The sequence below is a fragment of the Dermacentor variabilis genome, chromosome 11, assembly GCF_050947875.1.
Source record: "Dermacentor variabilis isolate Ectoservices chromosome 11, ASM5094787v1, whole genome shotgun sequence".
In the NCBI taxonomy this organism is placed as follows: Eukaryota; Metazoa; Arthropoda; class Arachnida; order Ixodida; family Ixodidae; genus Dermacentor; species Dermacentor variabilis.
In genome coordinates this window covers 42,901,483-42,915,617 of record NC_134578.1, presented here as the reverse complement: position 1 = coordinate 42,915,617, position 14,135 = coordinate 42,901,483, and the positions used below count along the sequence as shown (strand labels likewise).

The 14,135-nt window shown below is 42.3% G+C and overlaps 1 protein-coding gene across 2 annotated transcripts in view; it reads left to right on the top strand.

Annotated features, from left to right (window-relative positions):
* The window catches only part of LOC142564165 (uncharacterized), a 50,995-nt gene extending 38,566 nt beyond the window's left edge, over window positions 1-12,429 (top strand). For both annotated transcript variants that reach the window (XM_075675053.1, XM_075675052.1), the window contains 3 exons: window positions 437-545; window positions 10,477-10,542; window positions 12,290-12,429. In XM_075675053.1, coding sequence (XP_075531168.1) covers window positions 437-545; window positions 10,477-10,542; window positions 12,290-12,335 — 221 coding nt within the window. In that variant the 3' untranslated portion in view covers window positions 12,336-12,429. The remainder of the gene's footprint in view (window positions 1-436; window positions 546-10,476; window positions 10,543-12,289) is intronic.
* Window positions 12,430-14,135: the final 1,706 nt, after the last annotated feature.

The window sequence follows — 14,135 nt, the reverse complement described above, 5'->3', positions numbered from 1 at the left end:
TATTACCAAATGTCTTTGTATTTTATTATTGTAAGCCATAGGAAGTGTGATAATATCACGCAGTTTGTGACCACTTCTGTAAAGTGTTGTGAAGCACTATCTAAATTCGTGTAGTACCAAACCGCTGTAGTTATATTTTGGGTCACTGCAATTTAACACATCAATATTTGTTGAGCGTGACCGCTCCCTGTTATAGCTAGCTTCTGGCATTGATAATATTATACATGAACAAACAAATAGATGGGGATATATTTTAGCAAATGAACATTTCCTGAGCTTACCTGGAATTGCCTAATATATCCTGAATTTTCTGAACACTGTTTCTGTACAGAAAATACACATAGTTGCAAATTTTTGTGAAACCTTTTCATGAAAGCAGTGACAGCGGAAGCACTTTGCCTGGTTTCTGGCCTTGAGTCTCAGTTTCGTTACGCAGGGTTCGCGACAAGCGGAACATTTTGCACCCAGAACATCAGCGCCGCGCTTATACGGCACAGGTATGGAAGTGGAGTGTATTGGACGACTGTGAAGGCAACAACCATGATGTGAGTAGATATTAAGCTTCTTTTTTCTACATAAGTAACAATTGACAGTGCAAAAGGAGTAAGTAATATGCTCCAGGCGCTCATCACTCCTTGATGCCCTAATAGAATTATTGTGAGTTCTTATTGAAAAGAAAGCGTTATTTATTGCGAGTTTTTCATCGCGTTTAAGATTGCGTTCGATGTCAGACATTTTGTTTGGGCTCCTTGAGGGCACGTTCAAAGTGAGTCGCTTCATGCCAGTCACGCTCTTGAAATAAATTAGAAGCATATGAACGTTGAGAGATGCACGACATTCTACCATCGTTTCCATGAACGTATAATCAAACAAACTTGTTTATGAACTTGCACAAGCATATACAGGTAATCCATTATGGCAATAAAAAAACAACTGATTCTAGGTTCTCCATTTTGTAGCGATTTTTCTTTTCCGTCTGTAGTGAACCTTTGTTAGCCGGTTAAGGCAGCTTCAGGCCAAGTCACACTAAACCAGCAGGACACCAATGCGAACAATACGCCGACATTACGATCGGTTATACAGTAGACGGACAGACCGTGTCGCTGAAAGACAATTTGTTGCTTTACAAAGACAACGATGCCTATGTGACCGACGAGGGCATGCCGTCGCATGTGGCAAACATATGTGCAATAACTACGACAAAATTAGGCTGCTGGCTATCGTTCAGCCAGTCTTCGCGCGATCGATTTGCTGCTGAGTTGAAGCATCGCACCGACTACTCAACTGCCAAAGTTATTATCCTGATACACAAATTTAGCCTATTTGCCCCTTAAAGTTAGCTCAACGAAAAAAAAAAAGATTTCACACACGGTGCAAGATGAAATTGTAAGACACGCTTGTCGGTCGCCCGATATCAGACGACCGAGCATCGCAGGTTCTTACATGATATCTTGTACTATTTTTATAAGTTTTTTCCTCAAACGCATTGAATAAAGCTAGTTGAGACGCTGTCTCTTTCTCACACAAGCTCTCAATCACTCCCTCTACACACATATATACATATATATATGGAGGGTGTTTCAGCTACTTAGCAAATGTTTAAAAACATGCCGATGTACTCTAAGACGACGAGTCTAAATGCATGTTCCTCACTTTTGTATGTGGTCTCTCACGCTATTTTTTTTTATTTTGCTTAATTAGATAATTAGTCAAGATAGATAACCAACTTCTGAAGCAACGAAGTTATGCAAAAAATTACAATGAGAAAGTTGTAGGGCGCTTTTCAAATCGTTTGATTAGACAGTTCCTAACTTTCTATTTATTAAGTACTAGTGTTTTTCAGGTTACTGCGGATAACCGCGATATAAAAAAAAACATACCGCGTGACATATTCGCTTGCGCGCTGCGATTGCCGCGCTCCTAAACTGTCCATGTAGAAACGAACATAGCATCTCGCAGGAGGTGAGGCCGCTTAAAAGGAGGCAAGGCAGTAACGAAGGTGTTGGCTGTGCGATTTACGCCAGTGATGTGCTTCCTTCGGGGAGTTCGTAATAGAGATAAGCAGAAGCAGCGGCAGCACATCCGGTTAAATTCGTTTGTGCGCGGAACGCTTGGGAGCAGTGCAATCACGACGCGGAAGCGGACATGTCACGTGGTTTATTTTTTTTTATTTCGCGGGAATCCGCGGTAAGCTGAAAAACACTAATACTTAATAGAGAGAAACAAACTGTCTAATAAGGCGTTTTGCAAAGCGCTCCGCAACATTCTCATTGAATTTTTTTTTCCTAGCTTCGTTGCTTCAGAAGGTGATAGATCAATCTTGACTAATTATCTAATTAAGGAAAATACTAAAAATAGCGCGACAAAATACATAAAAAGGTCAGCAAACATGCATTTTGTCGCATCGTCTTAGAGTGCATCGGCATATTTTTAAACTGTGGCTAAAGTTAGCTGAAACATCCTGCACAAGATCATCATCATCGTCATCTTCATCATCATCAGCCTGGTGGCGCCTACTGCAGGGCAAAGGCCTCCCCATACTTCTCCGACTACCCCGGTCATGTACTAATTGTGGCCATGTTGTCCCTGCCAACTTCTTAATCTCATCCACCCAACTAACTTTCTGAGAACCACTGCTACGGTTCCCTTCCTTTGGAATCCAGTCCGTAAGCCTTTATGACCATCGGTTATTTTCCTCCTCATTACATGTCCTGCCCATGCCCATTTATTTTTCTTGATTTCCAAAAAGATGTTATTAACTGGCGTTTGTTCCCTTACCCAATCTGCTCTTTTCTTAACCCTGAACGTTACACCCATCATTCTTCTTTCCATAGCTCGTTGCGTCGTCCTCAATCTAGGTAGAACCCTTTTAGTAAGCCACCAGGTTTCTGCCCCGTACGTGAGTACTGGTAAGTCCCAGCTGTTATACACTTTTCACTTGAGTGATAATGGCAACCTGCTGTTCATGATCTGAGAATGCCTGCCAAACGCACCCCAGCCCATTCTTATTCTTCTGATTATTTCAGTCTCATGATCCGGATCCGCGGTCACTACCTGCCCTAAGTAGATGTATTCCCTTACCACTTTCAGTGACTCGCTACCTATCCTAAACTCCTGTTCTCTTCCGAGGCGGTTAAAAAATACTTTTGTTTTCTGTAGATTACTTTTTGGACCCACCCTTCTGCTTTGCCTCTCCAGGTCAGTGGGCATGCATTGCACTTGGTCCCCTGAGTTACTAAGCAAGGCAATATCATCAGCGAATCGAAAGTGACTACGCTATTCTCCGTTAACTCTTATCCCCAGTTCTTCCAACTCCAGGTCTCTGAATACCCCCTGTAAACAAGCTCTGAAAAGCATTGGAGAGATCGTATCTCCCTGTCTGACGACTTTATTAGTATGGATTGTGTTGGTTTCTTTATGGAAGACTACGGTGGCTGGGGGACCGCTATAGATATCTTTCAGTAGTTTTACATTACCCTCGTTTACGCCCTTATTCCGCAATGCCTCCATTACTGCTGATATTTCGACTGAAACAAACGCTTTCTCGTAATCAATGAAAGCTACATATTAGGGCTGGTTATATTTCGCACATTTCTCTCTCACCTGATTGATTGTGTGAATATGGTCTATTGTTGATTACCCTTTACGGAATCCTGCCTGGTCCTTTGGCTGACAGAAGTCTAAGGTGTTCCTGATTCTATTTGCGATTACCTTAGCAAATACTTTGTAGGCACCGGACAGTAAGCTGATCGGTCTATAATTTTCAAGTCTTCGGCGTCTCCTTTCTTATGAATTACGATTATGTTAGCGTTCTTCCAAGCTTCTGGTACGCTCGAGGTCATGGGGAATTGCCTATACAGGGTGGCCAGCATGTGTAGAAAAATCTGGCCACCATCTTTCAACAAATCTCTTGTTACCTGATCCTCCCTAGCTGCCTTCCCCCTTTGCATAGCTCCCTATGCTTTGTTTACTTCTTCCGGCATTAGTGGTTGGATTTCAAATTGCTCTAGAATATGCTCTCTTCCATTATCTTCGTGGCTGCAACTGGCACTGTATAAATCTCTATAGAACTCTTCAGCCACTTGAACTATCTCATCCATATTAGTAATGATATTGCTTTTAGGCTTCCTCCGTTCCTGAGAGCATGTTCAATTTTATTCATATTATACTTCTGTATGTCAGCTGTCTTCCGTTTGTTGAATAACTTGTAAAGTTCTGCCAATTCTATTCTAGCTGTAGGATTAGAGTAACCCCAGCATGCATATATATATATGGCGCCCCCACTATCATGCACTACCATTTAAATATCTGAAAATGCCACGTAGCTGGACGGAACCATGGTGCTTGCTGTCAGTGCCAGTGATGTCTGCCGTCGCCTCGATATATCGCGATAATTTATTCATACTGCGTAATTACCTAACTGCCTAAATTAATTCATAGGCTTCTCAAATGATATAAATAGATGAAAACTGTCAATCAGAAATCTTCTTAGCCGCATGTAAAGCTCCCGACACAGCTTTCTGTTGCTCTGTACGGGCTACATAAAAAGAATTTCCAAGTGTGAAAGGAGCCCGGGAATAGACGCGAAATTGCCGCGTGACTGGCCCATCCAGAAACTTGGAACGGCAAATATTAAGTGTAAACTTAAGAGAGAGGAAGAGTGTGGTGTGGATCAAAGGGCAAACGGGGATAGCAGACATGCTAGTTGACATTAATAAAAAGAAAATGTGGCTGAGCGGGCTATGTAATGCGTAGGATGGATAACCTGTGTACCGTTACAGTTAGAGAAAGAGTGCCAAGAGAAGGGAAGCGTAGTCGACGACGGCAGAACACTAGCACGGCCTTTGTCCAGCAGTGGACATAAAATAGGCTGTGGATGATGATGTTGATTATGATGAAGCAGGTACCGCCACACATACTTTTACATGAAAATTGAATGTCATTAGTTCTATTCAAATAGGTTCTCTGGTAATATGGTTATTAAATGATGTTTTCCGGTGACGATTACCTTGTTAGATGACACTCGCTGTATTTGAATTTTTTTAGTAACAAATTACATTTTATTGCGGAATATTGTCGACCCCATGGCCAAGATTATTACAGGAGTGGGGGCATAATACAGATAACATGGAAGGACGAGCATTGTACTCAATACATAAATAAAGATAACAAACGGTTTAAAACACTTGAAGTTTGTCACTTTCGAATGAGCACGGGCAATGTACATTTCTAAATTTCCTCTACGAGCGCTTCTAGTGTAGGCTGCTCAACATGAAATTGGTCAGCATGTTCTATTGCCTAATTACTTGAAAGAAAAAGAAAAACGAAACTCATTGTTATCACATAAACATCCTTCGTACATTCAGTGGTGCTTTTGGCGCACTTTTCCTTTTTCCCTTTATGTTAAGAAAGTCGCGGCGTTAGTTTTCAAGTGACCATTCGGAAATTGATAAACAACTTCACGCGGTCTAGCTTTGCTCTGTTACGTAGTGTAGCTAGCCCCGCAAGCTGCAGAAGCTCAATAGGTTAATCGGTACGTTTGCAGCTGTTAAAGATGAATGCTACCGCCATGCGCTGTGCGCTCTGAAGTGCAGGAGCGCTTGTATTTTTGAACGGAAGCCACACTATCTGCGCATGTTCCAGGATTGGTCAGATAAACGCGACGTATGACAAGTGTGTGGTTTCTTAAGTTGCATTGCGGAGGGGGCGTTTATGGAAAAATAACTGATTTGTTGCTTTTTTTCTGACACGTGTGGCACTTGAGCTCTCCAGCTAAGGTAACATTTTAGTGACACCTCGAAATACTTGTACTCAGTTACCCCTCGAAGCGTTGCGCCGTCAAATGAGTATGGGAATGAAAGTTCACATTTCTTCTTTGTTATAGTCTTTGTGACCGCTTTTTTTAAAATATTACCTGCCGTCTACCAGTCACGACTCCACTGGGCTAGTATGTTCAGAAAACAATTAGGGCCACTTAATCACTACGGTGTTCAATTTCGCTGTAGCGCATGCAATTGTCTGCGAACAACCTAATTTTACCTGAACGGTTTCTATAATGTCATCAAGGAATAAGAGCAACAAGAGTGGAGCCATACAGATCCCCGTGGGACACCCGGAAACACCGTGACTGTGTCAGAGCAATATTCGTTGTACTGCAAGAAAAGTTCGCCATCTGAAAAGTAATTTATAATCGAGCCCACCCTAGGGCAATTTCCAAGTATACGTGTAAACTTACAGATGAGTTTAGCATGCCACATATGGTCGAAGGCTTTTGAGAAATATAAAAAATAAACGTATATCAATTCATGAGTGGTTATTAATGGGCAGTGCAAAGTCATGCGTTGCCTCTACAAGTTGGTGACTGTAGATAACCCACTTTCGAAACCATGCTCAGAAAGGGAGATCAGGTTACTCTCTTCCACATATTTTGCCTACCAGGGCCTTCCGAAAGAGCAGAAAGATAACATCATCATATCGCCCGCCCCGCGCAATATGCATCCCCAGCGCAACGTGGAAAGAAGGAAGGCCAGAGCGGTAGCGCTCCTACGCCGCGCAACCGAACTCCCTGGCGGCAGCTGCTTCGTTGACGCGGCCCAGTATGCACACAGCAACAATTTCACGGTAGTTTCAATCAACCACAGAGGTTCGACCGTTAACGCCGCTTCGGTACGAAGCACGTCGTCGCATGCGGCCGAGCAAGTGGCCATTGCCTTGGCCCTCCTGGACGACGGACATGCCAATATCTTTAGCGACTCCGGGGCAGCCATCCGCGCCTTCAGCGTTGGCGCCGTGTGTAAGGAAGCCTGTCGCATCCTCGAAGGCAAAAGCATCGCCACCCACACTCTCACGTGGTTCCCCGCTCACATGGGATCCATCATGGGAGGCCCCACAAACCTCAACGAGCTGGCCCACTCCAAGGCGCGAGGTCTCGCTTTCCGCGACCATGGAGAACTCCAACGCCGGCCCGCAGTGGTGGAGAACAGAGATCAACCGACCACATACAACGAAATTGCGCAGCACTTTTATCTCGGCAGGAGAGACTTTCCCCTTCCCCACAAGAAGTTAAATAGAGCGCAGGCATTGACCCTCAGATTATTGCAAACAGGTTCATATCCCAACCCGGCTTTATTCCACAAAATTTATCCCGACACCTATGCCACTAGTTCTTGCAGGCACTGCAATGACATCGCTAGCCTAGACCATATGCTCTGGCGTTGCCCCTCGTTACGAGGCACGGAACAAATCAATGTGGACAAGTGGCTCTCCGCTATCAAGAGCCCCGATGCCGGGGCGCAACTATGGGCTGTCCAGAGGGCCCACGATGTGGCGGTCGGGCAAGGCCTGACTGTCCCAACGTGGGAGCGGCCCGCAGCGCGCTGAGTCGCGTGCCTCAGGACCTTATTAAAGTTTTGCATCCAACCATCCATCCAACGTGCTCAACAACTCAAATACTAGTACAAGTGAGAGAAATCGACCTCTACTTTTAGGGGACTGATATCTTGCCGGAATTGTGCACCGTTATTCTCTTGGCAATTCTCCAGTCCTCGGGAAGGCGGCAATTGCAATTTGATTTCATGAATGCGAGACTGAGGTATTTTCCCTGGTTCACAATATCATTTGAAGAAATTATTCAGCATTTTGTCCGGGCCACTACTTTTCTTATCATGATTTAGAAGCAGTTAAAGAATGGCAGATGCTACTATTTCTAAAGGCGGTACTATTTTACATTGGTATCAGTAATCAGGGCTCGCTTGAATAATTACGCTAATCTGTGCTAAAAGTGAGTGGAAGTGGGACTTGAAAAGATTTGCATTATTCTTTTCCTCCACGGCCGGTAAAGCCACTTGGGTGGCACGTGCAGTGTGTATGTAGCGCCTAAATTTATAATGCAAGTTTTTGTTAAAGCTGCATAATCTGTGCCCAAAAAAAGCGGTCATTCGCACTTAGTACTTTGCCTTTTGAGAACGCCGTGAGCTATGCTATCTAGGAGCTACTGCTTCCTTGCATTCTTTCTGGATTGTCTGCCTCGTTTATTTTGGCGTTTTAAGTTAATTAAACCGCGAATAATTCATGGAGTGTGACTTCTTGGAATCTTTTTCCTTGTGGGACTAAAGTTTGCTTTAAAAAGATGACACGGTATTAAAGATGTGTCCACACTTCATCTATGCTTGCGCTGTAACTTTTGACAAAACAAGCTATAACAGTCGATACAGCTGCTCGGAGCATTAAACTTGGTGGGAGCTAGTGTCGAAAACGATGAAAATATGTACATAGGCAACCTCCTACTCACAATCAGCGTACTTTCAGCTGCCCTTAGATCACATGAACATGGCAGGCTTGCGGATTTGCTCACGTTTCCTGGCAAAGTAATGTTTTAGATTTTATTTTATATTAGTTGCTGCTTTTCTTCGAAACACCTTTATATGGCCTTCATAGGCGCAAGGAGCTGTTCCCTAATTCTTCTTCGCTTGGTGCACTCTATGACTTCTCTTGTTTAGGCAGAAGATTTTGGCCGGTAAAGTCATACGTTTCTCTCCGTTTGAAATATTTGTTGCTCATCACACCAATTATTGAGATTGTGACACCAGAACAGTATTTTAAGGGCTGAGTAGTTTGCATCTTAGTATAAATTATACTTTAGTCTTTCCACCGATTTTCAATCACTGGTGACGTTTACTGACTTCCATTGGAGTTAGGTCAAGTTACATGGCAAACAAGAGAAGCATGCCGGGAGGATGTCCACCAAGTATTGACCGAAAAATCGAAACGGTGCTTATGCGGCTGGTTGCAGAGTTCTTTTTTTCGTACGCTGATGCCAGGGAATCACCTATGGACATTTCATTTCACTTTCTCACTGGCATTTTCATGACCGCTTTCCTCTAAAGGCGGTAATAAGGAAGTGCTTGGATTGACACATGTCCCAGGCGCGAGTACCGCGGCATTGAGTAAAGATGCACAACTCTGAAAGCAATCTGCTTGTACCGTACAATACAGCCCTTCTCTCCAGCTTGCAAATAAAGAGCATTCCCAGTTTTGCTACCAGATGCCTTCACAAGATAACCAGAAAATATTACGGAACAAAATGTTCAAAAGCAATTCTTAGTGAAGATAGCTAAAGTACTCCTTGTTGACCTTCACTAAGAATTCACGCGGATGCGATTCTGGGTGCGCCAACGCTTTTCAGAAGGGCTGCAAAGGAGGCATTGAAATAGCCCGGCCAGCTCCCTCAAATGCACTATTTGTGTTACACGTTAGTAAAATTGTGAGGAAATTATACCTAAAGTAATCTATTACTGCTTAATTGTTGCACAGTTATCTTCGCGTGAGAGTAATTGGCAAATAGAGTTAATTATATTTTTCAAAGAATTGTAATTGTTATTGGCTAAAGCTTTTTGTAACATGTATAGGTCTTCCGCCACACTGTGAACTTCCTCGACTGTATCAATAAAGCACTACTATGTTTCGTGGTCATGATCTCAACTGCTGAACTGTGTTATCTCGGTTAGCAATTTCGTGAGGGGGGGATTTTTGTCTTCAAGGTTTTCTGATCAAACTTGCAATCGGTACGCGTTAGTTCGGCTGCTTGCAAACCTTCAGCATTGACTGCGATGACTCTCCTTGTGGCACGCTGAATGGCAAAGTGCTGATGGCATATTAGGTTGATTATTAGTCATTAGTAGGCCTCGGAGTGCCATAGTGCGGAGAAGAGCGCCGAGTACTCACGATCTATGGAAAGAATTACAAAGCGCAACACATAAGTCGGATGCGGGTGTACGCGTCATGAAGCTCACCATCGCATGACGGCGCTCATTTCCGAGAACCTCACCGCGGAGGCACAGAGACGATGCAGCTATTCGGTGCAGTTGTTCAGGCGTCGAAAATGTGAGTCATGCGTAAAAGTGGGGTGGTAGAAAAATGGGATGTTATTTTGTCGCCATAAGGCAGATACACTTAGGCAGCTGCATTGACATACGACCTTGCAGCAGAACGATGCTAGGCCTTGTATGCAATGAAGGAAGAGCACTTCAAAGTACAAGCCATGGCGAGTGGCAGTTTCTGTGTGCAATAAATAAATGGAATTGTTCGTTTGCAAGAAAGGACTTGGGTAAAGCCCGGAATGCTTGTGATAGAGATGGACTGTTGTTCTCAGAAAAGTTACGGCTACTAATATAGTTATTCTAAACTACTACATTTATGAAAAAGATATTAATGAAAAGTAAAGCGATATAATTACAAGCCTTTACATAACTATCGCGCAGTAAGCTATAATAATTAGGTGACTTTAAGCTCCGGTACTGATACATGTTTTGAGGTTAGCTAGTAGCGAAATTACACAAGTATGTGTGAAACGAGGTATAAGACCTTCGCGTCATCCTCACTGAAATACGGAATATATTCTCCCCATCGTTTCTAGATGTTGCATGTCATACTATGCTGGTCTTCAACATTTAATTTATCTTGTTTTTTTTTCAACAGATTCGGCTCGGCACACTTCATGGCAATAAACATGAATGATCGAAAGAAGATGAATGAGACATTCTCGTACGTTTTAATTTGGTTTATTTTGAAATCAGCACAGGTGACTTTATAGGGGGAAGCCTGCGCTAAGATATGCAAGATTTAATTTTGCATTCCTCTCATCTTTCCACATATAACCACGTAATATAAAAAGCTGTTTTTTCATAGAGCAGTAATGCGAATGCAAGACATTTCTAACTAACTCAGCGTGCCTGAATCTACATATCAGGAAGAATATGACTCCGACTTCTCGCCAATAATAAGAGACTATGAGAAGTAGGTGATCGTGGATCTGACCCAATCAAATGCTTCAGCTTCTCGTTTATTATATTTTCTGACCCAAGTCAACAAACGAGATAAACACTCGGAAACAGAACATCAACAGATGCAGCTTTAAAGTACGTCAATATATGACAGTAATTTACTCTCCAAGCAGTAGCCTTTAGTAAACTTATATTCAAAATTTAGCTTCTACCGGCATTTGCCACCAGCCACACGAGCGTAAATCGCGAAATTAACTTGTGTGCAACTGTCATTGCTTCTCATATTAGGCTCAGTGTGCTATTTTTTACGATTCCTGCATGCACGGAAAACTCTATACCGTGCGCTTCGCGAACTTTTTCACAATTTTTAAAAGGGTGCCTGTGGTAGGTTGCACAATTCTAGTTCACGAGGGGGTTTATTCAAAGCGGCGGACAGCATTCGAACAAAATATTGAAATGCATATTCGACTAAATAAAAGATCACTTCGCAAGTTTAAACTAATTACTCTAGGGCCCATATTTCAAGTTGAATATTCTAGTCGCGAATTTCGCAAGATTGATATACTTAGAATAAACTCTCAGAATGACACCAGTTTCGCGATACTAATTCATGAAGTCCGCAAAGTCCGTGCAATAATATCTTGAAGCTGGTGTCATCCTGAGAACTGGTTTCAAGAGCATCCGCCGTGCGAACTCTACGAATAAGAATTAGTAAATTGCAAAGTGTCCCATAAGGTAATTATTAAAAAATTAATAAGCAAATTTTTGTTCATCCGTAAAATAGACATTTCAATTTTTTTGTTCGAGGAGCGTCCGCTGCTTCGAGTAGACCACCTCGTGAACTACAATTGCGCTGTCTGTCACAGGCAACCTTTAGGAATTTTTGAAAGGGTTCACGTTAGGCTTTGTAAATGTTTTGTGTCACAGTAGAACGCTGTGTGCTAGTTGACCCGTTGCTCACTCAGCAGTTTTTGTGTGAGCACATCTTCCATAAAAGATTCTGACTGCAAAATCAATTATCACGAGTGCCATCGTGTAATAGCGGAGCCCACGTTATATACATTTATGCATCTGAGACATCTTACGGTCCAGCTTGTTAATAATCATAGATTGAGAGAGTTGAAGTGTTATAATTGTGAATCATTTGTATCCTTTCGGTAAAAAAGCATTTAAAAAGCAGGGTCGGTGGCTCTTCATCAAAATATCCCTCCAGTAATATTTTTGCCCAACAGCACGTACTGATATAGCGTCCACGAAACATACCTATATAAGGATCTTCAATGCATGTAAATTATATATAGTGAACTATGCATGTTTGCCCACACTGAGCAATGCATGTTTCATTACACACTAGTCGCAAAACTTGCATGGCTTACTATATCTGTTCTGATAGCGTTGATGATCATCTTTACTAGCTACCTTTGGAAGGTGTTATTTGGCCGTTATGACCGTAATGGCGATCTCCCATAAAATTTATCATTACAGTTCTTTGACTTTTTACATTGCAGGAGATGCCCGAAGCGGGAAGAGACTGGAAATATTCCGGCATGTTGACGAGAGCGGGCCTTGCAGCTACGCACCCTTTCATTTTCCTCTGTGAAATCTGATAGAAACAAGATGCAATGTAAATGAATTATGTGATTGTGGAAAGATAAGTACAATAAATGGTTTCTTTATTTCATTTCATTTCATTTTATTACCTTAAAGACCCAATTCCGGGTATTACATAAGGGGTGGTTAACATTTATAGACAAGAAAAGGCAGTGAAATACAAGTTTGAACAGTTCCCAGAAATTCCAAGAGGCATGTGATAGTAGCAATATTCAGGGGTAGGTCATTCTAGTCTTTGGCAGCTTGAGAAAAAAAAGAAACTTGAAAAGTGGCAGTTCGTGATCGTTTGCCAGAAAATTGTAGTTGATGGCTAGTGAGCTGTGACATGCGTGAAGACTATGGCGCGATGTAAGGTGGGCGTCTCGGCGAGCTCTAAAAATGTGATATAGAGAAAACGGGGCGATACGACGGCAAAAAGAAATAGATGCCAAGCTAGATTCTGCCTTTAAGAGGGAAATGCTGATGTTATTTGAATATGAAGAATGGATGAACCTACTCGCCCAATTCGGAACTGACTCGAATGCATTGCTGATATATGCTTGACGAGGGTTCCAGATAGCGGTGGCATATACCACTTGTGGTCTCACAAATTATTTGTATGTGAGTACTTTTATGCGCTCTTGAGAATGATGAAAGTGATATTTCATGAACCCAAGGGTCTTGTTCGCTGACGAAATTATGTTAGGCGCATGGGCATTCCTGGAAAGATCGTGGAACAAGGTTACGCATAATTACTTATAGGCTAGAACTGATTCTGCTAGGGTGTTCGCGATCGTCTAAGGAGAGAGACAAGAATTACGAAGGCAGAAAATCGAAATAAATTTGCACTTGTTAGGGTTCCCAGCCATTTGCCAAGGGTTGCACCAGTTCTGCATATATTTAAGGTCATTCTGGGGAGATGCTTGGTCCGAGATTTGAGTCACTGCACGATAAATCACACAGTCTTCAGCGAAGGTGCGAATCGGACAAGGTAAACGCAACGGATACAAATGAAAAATGCAAACTTTAGTCTAAAAACCTTAGAGGCATACAGCCACACGCCAAAAAGATGGACCTCGAGTCTGTAAATACAAGACGCCACGGAAACTACCAGAAAATTAAACCAGTCCAATGTAGATATATCAATAGCATTAAGTTAAAAAGAAATAGCCGGGCTCGGCAAGGGCCTAAACTTTTCTCCCACGAACAACACAATAAATAAATTTGAGCTCTACAAGGACCTCTAAGAATTTCCCTGACGAATGTATACCAGACACTTTTTTGCAGAGAACACACCGGAAAGCGGGACGACACCACTCAGAGCCCAATACGCTTGGACTCCCAAAACAGAAAAAGCCATAAAACTTCACCTATACCTTAAAACTATCAGTAAAGAAATTACAAGCGAATCTAAGACATCTACGCGAACTAAAAACATAACTGCGTCGAAGAGTCATATTTAAAATCTTAATTGCCGGAATGATCTTGTAATTAAGGGAGGAGATCAGGGTGAAAGTATAGTTATTTGGCCAGTAGAAAAACACAAAGACGAGGCTTACAGACAACTAAACAAACCATAAAATTACCGTAATCTAAATAACAATCCGACATTATCCTACAGAGTAGCAATTATCAATAGGCTGAAATCACTTTAGGCTGATCAATTGATAACACTGTCAGAATACAAATTTCTCAAACCAAGAAACAAAACTGCCGGGCGCTTCTAGCTCCTTCCAAAAATTCATGAAATTGCATCCACTGAAC